General features: G+C 40.2%; 1 protein-coding gene across 3 annotated transcripts; it reads left to right on the top strand.

Annotated features, from left to right (window-relative positions):
- The first annotated feature begins 287 nt into the window (after window positions 1-287).
- Window positions 288-17,007, top strand: prodhb (proline dehydrogenase (oxidase) 1b). Of its 3 annotated transcripts, none has more exons than XM_061673456.1 (14): window positions 288-616; window positions 5,647-5,855; window positions 8,614-8,639; window positions 10,164-10,271; window positions 11,067-11,131; window positions 11,224-11,340; window positions 11,432-11,505; window positions 11,871-11,952; window positions 13,377-13,469; window positions 13,571-13,717; window positions 13,807-13,982; window positions 14,463-14,561; window positions 14,645-14,733; window positions 15,658-17,007. In XM_061673456.1, the coding sequence occupies exons 1-14, from the start codon at window positions 302-304 to the stop codon at window positions 15,846-15,848; spliced, it is 1,791 nt and encodes a 596-aa protein (XP_061529440.1). In that variant the 5' UTR covers window positions 288-301; the 3' UTR covers window positions 15,849-17,007. The 3 variants fall into 3 exon arrangements, with proteins under 3 accessions (XP_061529440.1, XP_061529441.1, XP_061529443.1); XM_061673459.1 differs by lacking the exon at window positions 288-616 and adding an exon at window positions 2,911-2,959; XM_061673457.1 differs by lacking the exon at window positions 10,164-10,271.
- The last annotated feature ends 225 nt before the right edge of the window (window positions 17,008-17,232 follow it).

The raw sequence follows: 17,232 nt of genomic DNA on the forward strand, positions 1-17,232 counted from the left end.
AATTATATTTGTCAGGGTCTGTACTCAGTAGTTTCTCAGTTCTGGAGTAGTTATTTCACTCATTTCGCTCATGGTCCTCAATTATTTAGCGGACTACTTTTTACTTTCACATGATTCATAGTATTCCTCGGTAAGTCTACTCTCACTTGAGTACAATTTGTGGCTACTCTAACCACTTCTGTACAAGAATGTGTCACACAGACACTCCCCCACTGATGTGGAGCCTCCCATCCGAAGGAACGCTTCCAGCGTGCCTTCCCGCTGGAGCGTCATAGATAGATAGAACCATTGCTGGACTCACATGTTGCCGGCTTCAGCTGTCACGCGAGCCCGGGCCGAGGCGCCCCTCCGGCGGCTACTCACCGGCCGAAGACCGCGGATATCCGTCGGCACCAAAGCGGCGAGCCGAGCCCAGCACACGCAGGTCGACGTCGGAAGTCGACATGTTGACTCAGAAGGACGTTCTGCTATTTCTGGACGGGCCAGCGGTGGGATATCCGTGGACTTTGAGCAGACCAGAGAGGCTTATAAAAGCAAGGACTCGTTGGAGCTCCTTCGAAGCCTGCTGGTTCTCAAGATGTGCTCCTACGACTTCCTGGTTGAGAAGAATCAAGAGGTAACGACGTGTAACCTTAACCCTGGCCTTCAATATACTGACCACACTTTCCTCCAATGTAGTGTCAATGTTTGTGCCAACTTCAAATTAAAGGCACCGTAAAACAAAATATTGTTATATATGATGAGATTACTATACTTTCAATACTACACAGTACTACATGGTTCTGAAACAGGAAGTGCCACTGTTCACTTAAAATTATTTGGACCATGAAGCAAAATATTAGTAATAACAAGAATAGTTATCACACATACTAAACACAATAACATACTGTACACAACAGATTAGTACATTTGCACAATATGTATCATGTTAGGGATGTACAGATACCAGTATCGGTATTGGTGCCGATACTGCACGTTGCACTGGTGCTCGTAAAATTGCTCCGACATCTCTCATCTCCGAGTGTGGCCATAAAGGGTTATTGGTGGTTCTGATGTCAACAAAGATCCAAGAAAGCGCAAAAGGAAAGCAAGCTTGAACGCAAAGATCAGATGTTGGCTCAAGTCAGGGAGTCTACCGCTCGTAGAATAAAGCGACTGAAATGCATCTGCGACCATGTCATCCTTGACCACATAACGAGAGCATGACATGACTATTCTGTCCTCTCAAAGCTTGCAGTGTGCAGTTTGGCAGATAACAAACAGTTCTTCAAAAAAGAGTCAATGTGTGCTTGCTGCAAGCTTTTACTTGGCCCATTCATCCATCCATCCATCCATTTTCTGAGCCGCTTCTCCTCACTAGGGTCGCGGCTGTCATCGGGCAGGAGGCGGGGTACACCCTGAACTGGTTGCCAGCCAATCACAGGGCACATAGAAACAAACAACCATTCGCACTCACAGTCATGCCTACGGGCAATTTAGAGTCTCCAATTCATGCATGTTTTTGGAATGTGGGAGGAAACCGGAGTGCCCGGAGAAAACCCACGCAGGCACGGGGAGAACATGCAAACTCCACACAGGCGGGGCCCGGGGATTGAACCCAGGTCCTCAGAACTGTGAGGCTGACGCTCTAAACAGTCGCCCACCGTGCCTCCTTGGCCCATTCAGTTGAAGTTTACTGTAAAACGAACACAAAATAACGATAATTGCACGTTGCATATTTAAGAAAACTCATAACCTCTGACAAAAGTCAGCTATCTTCAAGCTAACAAAATACGAAACAACCTTTAAATAATGAAGTCGAACACAAATGATGCCGCAACATATACAGAGAGATGAGATAACAACACCCACAGGCATATCTTATTTCTACTATACAAGAAACAACATATATTACTGTAGCTTAGCCGTGACGGTGTTCTTTGTGCCTTTTTATCAAATCTACGTCATCTGCATGCGTGCAAGCACACTGCCCCCTGGGTGTCGTCCATAACAGAAGCAACACATACTTAACTTTGCAGGAGGAGTAGGAGCCATGTCAGTTGTGTGGCGATAATTCAAAGTAATTTTTTAAAATCTATTCTAATATAATAATTATGACTATAATTTAAATCTAATTTCAATTTTTGTAAAAGGGTTATGTTTTAGTAAAACTTAGTTCAATAAGTTCAATTTTTGAAACAATATTTGATTAAAATAAAACACATTTTCATCACAATTGAGAGATGTAATGTTATGATCAAGTATCGGTACTTGGTATCGACGAGTACTCAAATGTAAATACTTGAACGCTACCATGTCTGAATAAAAGTGGTATCGGTGAATCCCTATATCATGTATGAGGCGTTTCTAACAGTTGGCTACCTTGCAAGCTGGAGGGCAAACATTAAGAATAAAATCCTAACCCTAACCTAGAAACAGTTCTCAGTATGATTCAATGCAACATAGATATTGATATTGTAAAATTCAATCCAAACTAGCTTTTTTTTTAGCTTGACACTTGCATGTTTAATTCAGCTGCTGTATTGGAGCTCACTAGATGTTGTACCGAATGAACAGTCCAATAACTGCTCTACTATATGTAAGACAGATACATCATCAATGATGTAACAGTTCCTCAGACACAGCTAAAAAAAGATACTCTAATTTATTCTCATGATTTGTTTTCAGACACGAGATGAGCAAAACAACTCCAGTTGCGTGCGAGCCTCGGGCTAGCATGTAACTCTCACCTCTCAAATTACAACTTGTTTTTACAGGCAAGCCAGCGCCCCTGTATGTGGAGCGCTTGTTGCTTTCATTTATCGTCACCCTCTCGTCAGTGTTATACAGGATGACTGGCCACGACACAACATCACTTTGGTTTCATTCACAGGTTCCTCAGTTCATCCATTTTCTATAGAGTGGAACCTAGAAAAGTTGAACGTTAACAGCAACAATATGCCTAGAGGAGGAATGTCAGGTATGTCATGAAAGGTCTCAGCATAACTTTGCTTTTTTGTGTGGTTTCTTTTGGTACCTTTCTGTGGGAGAGGAAACATTTAATGGAAACAACAGAACAGAGGCTGTTGCTACATCGGCACACCTTTGTCTTTGCTCCTTAATACAATATTAGTACTAATAAAACCAGAGTAGAATTAACTGTACAGCCGAAACTAAACAGATCCTCAACTTTAGGGCTTAATCGCTTTTGTATGTTATTTCAAGGGCATCTTGACAGTAGTCAGGAAGTAGACGAGCATCTCCAACAGCCACCCATTTTATAAAGTGCTTGTCCTCATTAGTATCGTGGGTGAGCTGAAGCCTATCCCAGCTCATTTTGGAACAGTGGCCTGGTACATCCTGAACTGGTCACATCCTGAACTGGTCGGCGGTCAATATAGACAAACAAGGCTTATACAGACAAACAACCATTCACACTCACATTCACATTATTTAGTCTTCAATGAACCTAACATATAGTTGAAACCAGAAGTTGACGAACACAATATAAAAAGACATTTTTCTTCTTCTCACTGTCTGAGATAAAAACAGACTTCTTTTCCCGTTTTAGGTCAACTCATGTCTTTATTGACAACATTTGAGTTCATTAGAGACACACTTGTGGATGTCTTCGAAGACACAATGGAAGCACACTGCTTCTTTGAGTAACATTGTGGGAAAGTCAAAAGAACTCAACCTAGATATCAGGAAAATCATTGTGGACTTGCACAAGTGCGGTTCATCCTTGGGTGCAATTTCCAGATGACTGAAGGCACCTCATTCATCTGTTCAATTATATGCAAGTATAAACACCATGGGATTGCCCACCCATGATACCACTCAGAAAGGAGACAGGTTCTTTGTCCCAGAGATGAATGTGCTTTTGAAATGTACATATCAACCCAAGGACAAAAACAAAAGAACTTGTGAAAATGCTGGCTGAAAGTGGAAAGAATGTCATTATCCACAGTGAAACGAGTTATATATCGACATGGGCTTTAAGGCCACTCTGGCAGGAATAAGCAATTTCTCCAAAAGAAATACATTACAGTTTGTAAAGGGACAAGCACATATATTTTTGGAGACGTCCTGTGGTTTGATGAAACCAAAATATAACTGTTTGGCCATAATGAGCATCTTTGCTTTGGGAGGAAAAAGAGAGAAGCTTGCAAGCCTGAAAACACCATCACAACTTTTAAATACAGCGTTGGAAACATCATGTTGTGGGGTTGTTTTGCTTCAAGAGGGACTGGTGCGCTTCACAAAATAGATGGCATCACGTGGAAAGAAGCTTGGGTGCAAATGGGTCTTCCAAGAGGACACTTCACCCAAGCATACTGCCAAACTGGTTACATAGTCGTTTAAGGATAGCAAAGTAAAGGTTTTGGAGTGGCCATCGCAGTCCTGATCTCAATCCTACTGAAAATTTATGAATTTATGAAAAGGCATGTGCTAGCATGCTTGGCTCAACAGTTCTGTCTGGAGGAATGGGCCGAAATTCCTGCCAACTATTCTGAGAAGTGGGTTAAAGTCCCTGTAAAATATAATTTTTTTAAAATTTCACACACCACAAAGAAGAATGCTGATTTAAAATAATGCTAAGTATATAAAATGAGGCTTCAAAATTGTGAAAAATCAAGCCGTTCTCTCCACTCTCAAATGCTGTGGGCATGTATATATATTTCCAAACTATTCTCTCAATTCACTTTACAGTGTCTTTACAAAATTTAGCACATTGGAAGTGAATGGGGTGGCATGTTGGACAACTGGTTCGCACATCTGCCTTACAGTTCTGAGGACCGGGGTTCAAATCCGGCCTCGCCTATGTGGAGTTTGCATGTTCTCCCCACTCCGGTTTCCTCCCACGTTCCAAAAACGTGTGGTAAGTTAATTGAAGTCTCTAAATTGCCCGTAGGTGTGAATGTGAGTGCGAATGGTTGTTTGTTCATATGTGCCTTGCAATTGGCTGGCGACCAGTTTCTTCTTGCCCAGAGTCAGCTGGGATAGGCTCTAGCACGTCCGCGACCTGAGTGGGGAGAGGCGGTACGGAAAATGGATGGAGGGAAGTGAATGGATTGCGATAGGTTTCAGAGGTGCCACTCTACATCTCATTCTACACAAAGGTCACTTTGAAGCTGGCGATTATCCCAGAAATTGCAGGTAGTATTATTTTGCATTCATAAGACATACTGTATATAATATATTATAGAGATTTAAAAAGGCTTCCCTTTCACGCTTATCACCTTTGACTTTACAAGGTGAGTTAAATGGGCTGCCTTTCTTTATGTGTCCCTGTTTTAGAGGAATTTCTGCCTTGAGACTTGCAAAGAAGCTTCCCTTCTTAATAAAGACATGTATCGCTGCTTTAAAAGTTTTGCACAACCAGTCTTGTCAGACTAGACGGTTCCTTTCAAAACTTGCCGAGACAGAACCTGCCACTGTAGGGACATTGTGACTGACATGAGCTCCGTAGCGCCTTCCATCATCTAAGTGTTGTCAAATACTCCTGATGAGGCAACACAGGCACCCACAATGTTAGAATATTCAATAAACTGTGAAGCTGAGCGAAAAAATGCAATACCTGCAGTAGTTCTTTCCAACTAGCCAAACTGAATGTGTTTAAATGATTCATGAAAGGGTTACATCACCCTGTCTCTCCCTGCTCAGATAATGGATTTCGGTAAAAAGGTGTTGGGGCAGAAAGGCTTTGATCAGTTGATGAAGATGACGTTTTATGGCCAGTTTGTGGCCGGCGAGGATCACATGACCATCAGGCCGCTCATCCAGAAGAATCTGGCCTTTGGTGTGGGCTCCGTGCTGGACTACAGTGTGGAAGAGGACATCATCCAGGAGGAGGATCCACAGACACCAATGTAGTAAGAAAGTTGTACTACTGTATTTCCACAAATATCTGCGTATTACTCACAAAATAGTTTTAGCAACAATCATATTGTACTGGGAAAACTGAATTCAGTGGCCTTATTATATATACATTGGTTGAGCAAAAGTGACAAATTCTTGGTAAAAAAATATTTTTATGAAAACTTTTTCCACACAATAGCATTTAAAAAATTTTATTTAAATAATCAAATACAATATATACCTTGACATTCAAACATAATGATGTATGGAATATAAAAATTACACAGATATAAAATATCAATCTACCAGTAGATATGCATCCATCCATTTTTCTATACCGCTTTTACTCACTAGTGAGTGGGAGCCTACACAATATAGTATTTAATTAACATAAGAACATATATTTTGAAAGAGGGGAGGAAGCTGGAGTACCCGGTAAAAACCCACCAACCACAGGGGAGAACATGCAAACTCGAAGCCGGAGTGCAGATTTAAACCCCAACCTCAGAACTGTGAGTCGGATGTGCTACCCACTCACCACCTTTCAATATATCAATATATAAAATATAATCATGATACATCCATCCATCCATCCATTTTCTACCGCTTATCCTCACTCGGGTCGCGGGCATGCTGGAGCCTATCCCAGCTAACAGCGGGCAGGAGGCGGGGTACACCCTGAACTGGTTGCCAGCCAATCGCAGGGCACATTTAAACAAACAACTATTCACACTTACTTTCATTCCGAGGGACAATTTAGAGTTTTCAATTAACCTGCCATGCATGTCTTTGGGATGTGGGAGGAATAATAATCATAAATAATAAACAAAATAATGAAAAGTCAACGTTTTATTTTTTTATGCAACTCAAAATTTTACGAAAATATGTTTTCCTGTTCACCTTTTAGTCTGGAACATGAAGGAATTGGAGAAATTATTGTTCCTTGGATTGAAATAATAATAAGTGTTATAATAATAATAATTTGTCGCAATGGCACTAATCCACACAGGCATTTACTTTAGCTTTATCTGTTGGATTTTGACCCTAATGCAAAATTACCCACTACTAATGGCACAGGCTTATTGTAAATGGGAACATTTTAATGGTATTTCATCCTTGTTTGATGCCAAAACCATACAGCAAATATATCACTCCTGTGATTGGCTACTGAAGAGCATGTCTCACTTGTTAGGAATTATGTCACATGAGGAGCACGCGGCTGATATGACATCATGTAAAAGCATGTGAACGCTGTGTCCGGACAGAAGTAGCAGCAGCAAGGACACACTATTTGGAGCGCGTCAAAAGCCATGCATGATGGCTTTGAACTAACTAACTGAGTTTTTTTCTCTCCTAATTACATTTACACTCAACAAGACAGATGGAGTTGTCAGGTTAATTCTCATAGTAACGCTGACCTTTTCCATTTCAAACGTTTAGTTTAATGAAGGACAGAATAAAAGCTTGCAGTGTGTATGTGTTTTAGTGATGCTGACGTACGCTGACAGCTGACTTAAAGTTTAACCTTTCCATACATTGCATAATTACTTCTATGGTCCATCTCAAAACATCATGTTTTACATGGTATCATCGTGTGGAATTGTTGATTAATCGTGTCTTGAAGCAACTGGGATAAAGTGGATTGTGCTACTCAGATGGAACTGGCAAATGTTCTTTCAATTCAATCTCAAGTAGGTTACTGTAGAAAGGATTTCAAGTGACCACAGTCAAATTATTATTTTTTGCTTCCAAGTCAGTGATTTAGGATATGGATAATGGCAGCATAAAAAAAGAAGAAGCTGCCAATCTGACTCCTGTAGAAATGGTTGGACTGGATTATACTCCTTCAATGTGTGCTTGAAGTGGTGTAGAAAATGGATGGTAGGACTGTTGTCATTGCCTGATGCTGTGTAGTTGTTTACGTGAGGGCTGTTTCAAGTGTTTAGTAATTGGAAACATCGATATTAAATATAAGTAAAAATAGTAAAAGAGTAAAGAGAGAGTAAAGATAAATAATTAAAAAATGTTACACGCACTAATATGTGAATTTATAACCTGTACAACTCTAATAAAAATGAAATATTTGTGTTCTGTTCAATTGAGTTGTACAGGCTATAGGTCAGATTCATCGTGGAAAATGTTTTCAAAAGATTTATTTTGGTCTCTCTCTCTCTTTTTTTTTTTTATAAATCGCAAAAATCTGGCATTTGAAGAGGAGTGTGTAGACTTTCCATATCCACTGCAGACCTGCAGTGTAAATTTAGCCAATGTACAGTAATTTGACATCACTTAGCAGTCTGACCTCAAATACCTTGGATTAGATCTTTCAAAATCAATAGAGATCTCGCGCTCGACGCAAGATTTTGAAGATTGACTGTGATAAGACGACAGGTGACAAACGTGTGTGGATCGCAACTCTGAACTCGTTCACCTTGACTCGCTTCAAATAGGCCTCAGCTACAGAGTGGGCTGGCAGTGCTACTGACTTGACAATGTAACTCACATTGTTCACACCTTCACAAGTACCCACCACCAGCATGTACCGTACCTCCATTTTGTCATTAGGATTAAGGCAAATGTCCTTGCAATCTTTGCAATAGTGTAAAAAAAGAATCCTGAATCCTTGCCCTTCCCCTCTAAATCGCTATAAAGGGTCCTGCTAGCAAACAACTATGGTGATGAAGCAATCTAAATAAAACACTTAACAGAGATAAAGCCCTTAAAACTCTACTTTTGAAAGTGCTTAATTCACTCTTGTTTCTTCTCATTTAGCTCAAATGCATCCAGTGAAGAGAAAGGTCAGTCGCCTCACTTGATTTTCTTTCACACAATATACAGCACTAACTTTATTCCTGGTTATGGTACGGTGTTATCGGTTGCTGGTAAGTGATTGTCATATGGTCCAATTAAAAGCATGTACTGTATCTCCAACATTTTGTGAGGTGTTTCTTTTTATCTGCTCAAATTTTTACCAGAAAATAAAACTGACAAAAAAGACTTTGTTGGTCCAAGCCCTACTAAGTAGGGCTTGGACCAGCACTATAAATCCTGATTTGTTATTCATGTTAACAGTAACGAATTTCAGTTTTTGGACATTAGGAGATGCTTTTTTCTGTATAGTGAGCGCCTATGGAGAGGAAAAGGCTTAACGTGCACAAAATCCGTCATATTGGGGTTATCGTTTTGATATTTTCAGAGGTTGAAGTGTGCATGAGTAGAGCTGTCCACATAAATTTTGCTGACGAATGATGGCAGTTTTCGGACATGGTTAAGCTTTATTACGCTTATGTTAAGCGCTTTAGAGCCGTTACATTAGAGAAAAGCAGAATACAACTCACAAGGGACGCTTCTCCTAGGCACAAACAGTGAGAGGAAATGGTGAGAGAACTGGAGTTACTGGAGTCGGCTGTATGTCTGTAGAAGCGACGCAATTTTCAGCAGACTGTGCACTATGAATTGAAGGTGTCATGAAAACCAGAGGCTGGAATTTAACAGAAAATAATTGATTGCACTAAAATGCCAGCACAGAGCGGCAAAGCAAGACAATTACAAGGCAACTCACACAGGACATGACAATATTCTAAGATTCGTGTGATTACAGTCGGAATATTCTGATTTGGTAATGGCATTTTTAGGCCCAATCGAATCCTAACTCGATTCGTGCACAGCCCTACTACTAAGGATTAAAAAGCACAGTGGTTAGCACATCTGCCTAGCAGTTCTGAGGCTTAGGGTTCAAATCTTGACTCCAGCCTTCCTGTCTAGAGATTGCATGTTCCACCCTGTACTTTCCTCCTAAATTACAAAAACATGCATGTTAGTTTAATTGAAGACTTAACTGTCCATTAGTGTGAATGGGTGTTTGTTCGCCTGTGCCTCGGAATTGGCTGGTGACCAGTCCTGTGTGTACACAGTATACTGGCCAAAGTCAGCTGGGATAGAAAATGAATGAATGGAATGATGGACGTGTTTCATTGGACAGCAATAATAATCTTCGGAGAGCCAGGACTTGTGAACTCTTGTTTACCTTCTTTGCCATTTCCTTTCTACTATTTCAATCATATTGCCTTATGCTCTATATTCAGTAGTGTATGCTGTATTTACAGTATGTAGATATTTTCTTTAGGACTTGTATTATAATCTTGTCCTGCTGCTTCTTGCTCACTGCTGTGGCACAGCATTCACAATATAATAATAACTACCACTGTTGAAAATTGAGCTGTATTGTCTTGTGATATAGATTTTTTATACTGTTTGTGCAAGTGTACCTAATTTTATGAATCTGTGTGATTGCAAGCTTGCACCTTTGTTGTCACCACCAGGTGAGGACTACAAAGATACGTTTGGTGGATCTCAAACATATTTCTATGCAGATGAGAGCAAATGCGACCAACATATGGAAACATTCATTAAATGTATTGAGGCATCTGGTAAGCGAACAGAGGTTCTCTACCTATTAAAAGATATGTAAAACAATGTTCAATGAATAAATTGTCCAATTAGTGTATAATGCATACATAGCTGATGAGACTGGTCCCAGAATGCAACGCAATAGCTGATGTGTTGTCATATATATCCTCCACTCCTCAGGTAGTACATGTCTCGTTTGAATCAATTTTAGGTTGTGATTTTATGAAACATAATCAGTGGTGCGTTTTCTAAAAACACAAGCTAGTTTGCTAGAGGTCATTTTCTTAGCCTTAATTTTCCTCACAGGATGAATAAAATATCTATTTATTTTCTATTTTAGCTCCTGGGGTCCGTAGGTTTCTCAACCGGGAAGTACCATTGCCTTGAAGCGACAATTTGGAAAAGCCCTCAATCATAAAAGTTTAACTTTTTGTGAGATGTTTTAAAGTCAGTGATAATTAATTCTGAATAATTTTAGACATTGAGTCATTAGGCTGATTTAAAAAAAAATAATAAAAATAAAAATGATAAATTACATGATGCATACCTAACTGGGTACGTGCTATCATAAGCGAAAACGATTAAATAGGTTTTTAAGCAGCGTAATCAAATATTAATTAAAACGATAGTAATTTCCAACTAAAATGTGTTCTTGGTAATGAGAATTCTTATTGCGCTATGTATGTACCAATTGCAATTTAAAACATGTTTAACATTGCAACTGGGAGTTGAGCGCCCCTAAATTCACCCGAGTCGTAAAAAATGAATTATACTAGTATTGTACTAAAATAATGTCTATCTAACATCTACAATAGGTGGGAGTTCAATGGATGGCTTCTCTGCCATCAAAATGACCGCTCTGGGACGACCTCAGTTTCTGGTGAGATGTTTCAGCTGGACGACATCAATGCGTCAATATAATCACTCGTCTTGTTGTAGCATTGTGCTCATCTAGTACGTTTGTTCTCCAAGCTCCAGTTCTCTGAAGTCCTGGTGAAATGGCAGCGATTTTTCAGCTTCCTGGCATCCATGCAGGGTAAAGATGGCGTTGATGTCTTAGAGCAAAAGTTGGATCTTAAACAGATGCAGGTGACTTGCTTCTTCTCATATTGAGCTTGTTCTAGACACAATGTTTGTTGTGTTGATAAAGTACTGTACTTTTAATGCTAATGCATTAAAGGAATGTTTGAGCAGTGTGGGTGCAAATGGGGACTTCTACAGTGTGCTGACTGCACAGAGGGAGAAAACTTCAGGGTAAGTATGAATATTGTAAGAATATCTCTCATTTGTAAAAGTTTACATTGTAATAGCATCTGTTGTATTCCTAAAAAGCCTTAAATGCAGCTTCCTTACCCAATCAGATACCATGAAGAAAGCAAGACCATTTTTGAACCATACTGAGATAACAACTGTTACAAACACACACAATTTCAATTGCATCAAATTTAATCTGTGACTTAGTTTCTGCACACAAAAAATGTTTGTGGAGGGGGACAAATCTAATATGTCTTGGGGTAAAGCAGTGGGACACGATGATCACGTAGCTAAAACATAAACTGCTGAAAAAACAGCAACTTTAAATGGGTGCTGGCTATATTTCTGACGCTCTGTTTTGGCAGCACTTTTGACCTCCTTGACTGGGACAGCCTTTTCGATGACAGAGCAAACCTGGCGGAACTGCTTGTGGTCCCAAATGTTCAGGTCAGTCATGATGAAATACAGTACCTTTCCCTTTCTTGTGTTCATTTGTCCATCTCTCTCTTTCATGACATGGATGACATGAGATGCTTCGAATGGGCAAATCTGGACATCCTGGGCTGTTCCATTTATGCGAAAGTGACTCAAAATGAAAATAAATCCCTGTATTTCTACCTTTATCTAGATCCTCACTTAGATGTTTTGAGTTCTACAATAGTCCCTTCACCACCCCCTGGACAAAGTTTTGTGAAGTTATAGCAGTGGGCTGGGGCTTAAACTGGTGTTAAGAGCCCCCTTTCAGTGAGCTAAAGGGAGTGCATGGAAGAGGGACCATTTTCATTTGTGCCAGGAACTGTACAGTGAATCCCCGCAGTCGCGAGTCAGGATCTGTGAATTTGGATATTTACAGATTTTTTGTTTTTTGAGCCTGTCCTGCGTTATTCACAGAAAATCTTACCTATTTGCTGTTTTTTTCCCCACAGGCCAGAGGAATTTAGGCATTACTTTGGTCCCGCCTAGTGGAATATCGGTGTTGTTGTTGGGCTTAATTCCTTGATAGTGTTTTATTTTGGTCCTTGAATGTACCTTGTGCATAGTCAGAAAGGAAATTTGCTTGTTCGTGTTTCTCTCAGCTACTAATACTCCATGTAGTCTACTTAGCCGTTACAATTTGCTTGTATTCCCCATCATTTACTTTCGTTTGTATAGTAAATCCCAAAAGCTGAGTTTAATGAATTAATACCATTTGTGCAAAGTGCTGGTGCGCATATTTGTTTGCCCATATGTGATGTCAGATCAGTTTGTGCTAGCATGTTATTAAGGCTAGAATGATAGCTAATAACATTGATAAGCTTCATGTGGACATGATTTGTTTGTGCTGAATAATTTAACTCCTGTAACTCCTAACATGGGTTCATAATTGTGTACATGGTAGATGCAAGGTGCTGATGCTTTATGATCCTCTCAGTTTTAAGTGCTTGCTGGCATCTAGCAATTACAAACCCCTTTATGTAGAGGGGGTCTGTCAGTTATTTGATAGATCAGTCACATTGTCAGATTTTTGATATTCACGGCAGGGCTCGATCCCTACCCTTAAGAAATGCGGGGGTTGAATGTACTATTTTCATTCTGGGGCATGGGTGAAATCCCATAACTGTCTTAACATGGACTAAAGATAAAATTTTAATTCAAGCTTTATTTAGATTCTCACTGAAAAGTTTTGTGGAAAATGGTTCTGCAATTTTTGCAGGATCCAGACAAACCAATTGACAAAACAATACCCTCTGCCTTTGTGCTTGGGGGAGGTTATTATACTAACCAAATCACAATTCCTGTTAGCGAATGATCAGGAGTTAATCACTACCTTGTCTTTGTCATTCCATTAGGGCCCATTAGTGTCTTAATAGTCCTATTGCTTGTTTGGTCAGCTTGGTGAACTGGAGCCTCTACTGCAAGACTTCACTGCAGAGGAGGAGGGACAAATGAAGAGGATATTGCAGCGCATGGATATTTTAGCAAAAGTAATCTCTCAGAGCCTGATTGCACAGTATTAGTGTGTGTTAAACATAGTGGTAACAAATAGTGATTATTATTATTATTTATCCATTTATTTTAATCACAGCACGCCGTAAAAAACGGCGTCCGCTTGATGGTGGATGCAGAACAGACCTACATGCAGCCGGCCATTCGCAGACTAACACTGGATATGCAGAAGATTTACAACAAAGATAAGCCAGTCATCTTCAACACCTACCAATGCTATTTGAAGGTCAGAAAGCAATATCACAGTTGTAACATTATGCAGTTGTAAAGGTGCTGTGAGATCTAGATTTGATCATCTTCAGTGTTTGTACACAGGATGCTTTTGACAACATTACTTTGGATGTTGTGTTATCGCGACGTGAGGGCTGGCACTTTGCTGCCAAGCTGGTGCGAGGGGCCTACATGCGCCAGGAGCGGGAAAGGGCCTTGGAGTTTGACTATGAGGACCCCATCAACCCTGACTACGAGACCACCAACAGAACGTACCATAGGTACGCGTAGGAGTTTGATCTTTCAACAATAGTGTTTTTGGTTAAAAACAATACCAATGTCACCTCGGCAACCATTACGATTTTTAGTATAGATGGCACCACTTATCATTAAAGTTTTAAAAAAATAAAATAAAAAACAGTAAATAGGGCGATAACTGAGTGTGCCTTCTATGCCGTGTGACCAAGTATTCTTATGCCGCTGTGCAAACTAGTTCATTGTGAAGTTACAAATGATGCACAATGTGATGGACAATGTCTTAATCATAGAAAATATTTGTATGAAAAACACTTGTAGGGTATAAATTTAAAACAATCAAATGAACAGAAAGTACAGTTGTAACTGAGCTTTCCTTCTTGCGCAGCGTGACGACATATTCTTACACCGCTGTGCAAACTAGTTTATTACGCATCATTGGTAACCTCAAAATGTCATAGTGACAGTAAATATTTGTGTGTGTGTGTGTTTATTCATATATCCAGATGTTTGGATTTCGTGCTGGATGAGATTGCTCTTAACAGAAACGCCAACATTATGGTTGCTTCCCATAATGAGGCCACAGTGAAACACACATTATGGAGGTATATTTTCACTTCTGGTCATCCTCGTCTGAATCTTTATAAATGCTCATCTTTTATTAATTTCTTTTCTATCTGGCCATCAGAATGAATGAGCTGGCTCTGTTGCCCAGGGAAAACAAAGTGTTCTTTGGCCAGCTCCTGGGCATGTGTGATCAGATCAGCTTCCCACTGGGTGAGCAAAACACACACATGAAGTCACAGCTTACCTTACGTTCCCCTCCGAAATCTTAATGGGATGGATGGTTTAATGGCAAACTCTGCCTTGTGAGAATTAGCAGCGTGACCACAAGCCCATGCATTGACATATTAAGTGAGTCACCTTGGCATTGACAAGTTGTCTCTGTGAGCCGCCGCTGTCGGTTTTCGCCTTGTTGTTTGTCAATCAAACACAAAAGCAGCGGCATCGGGAAGATGTCTGCTCCACTTGAAAGGGTCTTGCATTCGTGTAAGACGTGGTTTTTTTTGTGGTTTTCTGAAGGGACAAAACAGCCAGTGCGGCGAGGCTTTGAAACCCAGGACTTTTATTATATCTGATATAGAAGAGTGGAGCACATGGATATTTAAAAAAATAATAATAATAAAAAAAAAAACTAATAAATTCTGGACATATTCCTACATCGGGGGTCAAAATGATTTACGTCCACACCTAACAGGGTTTGAAATAGAAAGAGAACACATTTATTCTCCAGCACGTGTGGCCCAATCAGAAGCCTGAAAAAAAAAAACATTAGCTGACAGACCCTGCAGTGGTTGCCAGCCAGTCGCATGGCACACATCGAGAAACAACCATTCCCACTCACAATTACACCGACGGTCAATTTTGAGTCCGTAATGAACCACACATTGATATTTTCTAATGTGGGAACACAGCCTTTTAGAAACTACGCCACATCCCATCTGATTTGGGGAAGGCGGCGGCGACACCCTCGACGGATCTCCTGTCAGTCGCAGGGATGACAGACTAAGACAGCTAACAATGCACACTCTCATTTACATGTGCAGAAAACATGTCATTGGAAGAATCCAGTGAGAAACTCCACACAGAATGAACCTGACATTTTCCCGTTGTCTCCCATCACTTTATCTGCAACCCAAGGCCAAGCAGGCTTCCCCGTCTACAAGTATGTCCCCTACGGCCCAGTGAACGAGGTGATGCCCTACCTGAGTCGCAGAGCCCAGGAGAACCGAGGCTTCATGAAGGGTGCCCAAAAGGAGAGAGAACTGTTGTGGAAGGAGCTGAAACGTAGATTGGCCTCCAGGGAGCTTCTCTATAGACCGGCATACTGAAATTAGTGAGGAAGAGATGTGGTGTCTTTTGCTGTCTTCATGTTTCTTCTGTCGGTATTTCATTCTTTTATTTCTCCCAATGCTGTGTTCCCCCCCCCCATCCCATCAGTTGTTGATGTCTCCCACATGCTCTCCCCCTTTACATTTCTGTCCATTCTTCATTTTGCTCTCCTTTTGTCTTCAAATTACTAGTATCAATCAAGTGGGCATCTCAAGTGCTTTAATCAGACTCGTGAAAATGTCAACAAGTCCTGGCCAGCCATTTTTTTTCTTCCACCTATTCATCAAGCACAAAGACAACAACACGCGCAACTAAGAGGCATCATTTCAATGGTAATAACTCCATTATCTATATTGTCCATCTTTTATTTTGTTTAATAATGGACACCCACAATTCACCTCGATGAGGTGTCTCTGTATATCTGTGTTTTAAGCCTGTTCATGAGCCAGTGTGACCTCATTACATTACTTAAGTTGTTATTGTGCTAAGGATTCAGGGAGGGAATCTTCTTTTTATACAAATACTTGTAAGTCTGTGCGCTTGTTTTTATCTTGGTACACTGGTACACCTACACATTTTAGTGAGATCCAATCAAGTATCAGTACTGTTTTATTATCATAGATACATTTGTTATTATAATTTGGACTGGTGTAGAACTCCAGTGCATCACGTCGCTATAATGCAATTTATTAAATTTTTTTAAAGAACCTTCTCATGTAGCTGAAGTAGCCAGCAGTTAATGCCTTTCTGAAATTGGTCCATATTAACTTTGTAAAAGCAGTATTCTTGATATACTTGATGATCATGTATTAGATCTCATTACATTGTGCAGTTGCACCTGATGTTGTGGCCAGTGAGTTACCTCAAATTGTGCACTCAGCTCTGATAGGTGATGTGCCTCAATGAAACAAAATAACGCAGCACTTCAAATAAACATTTTTTCCCCCCCCCTGACTCTTAAAAATTAACTGATGGGCGCCGCTTGCGATCTTTTCGACAACACACTCAACTTGCGGGGCAGACATGGCATCAGTAAAGCTGAATCGTACTGTCGATATATGTATGCATTATGTACTAGATATGTATGTATATGTGTGTGTTTGGAGGTTTTGATTGATTAATTTTGCTTGTAAATACGTGTGAAGGCAACGGTTTACATTTGAGGATTTTACATTTGCTTATTAAAATGTAAATGACAACAGTGGGTTTGACTGCAATTACTGCAAAATACTGTTTACTGTTAGTTTAATAACGTGTCATGTTTCACCATGTTATTGACGCTCAGTCAGTACTTGACGGCAACCCATCCTCATGATAATTACGTGAATTTGGGCCATCCACATTCTGAACAATGTTGTTTTATTACAGTTGACACTTTTGCTC

The sequence above is a fragment of the Phycodurus eques genome, chromosome 3, assembly GCF_024500275.1.
Source record: "Phycodurus eques isolate BA_2022a chromosome 3, UOR_Pequ_1.1, whole genome shotgun sequence".
Taxonomy (NCBI): Eukaryota; Metazoa; Chordata; class Actinopteri; order Syngnathiformes; family Syngnathidae; genus Phycodurus; species Phycodurus eques.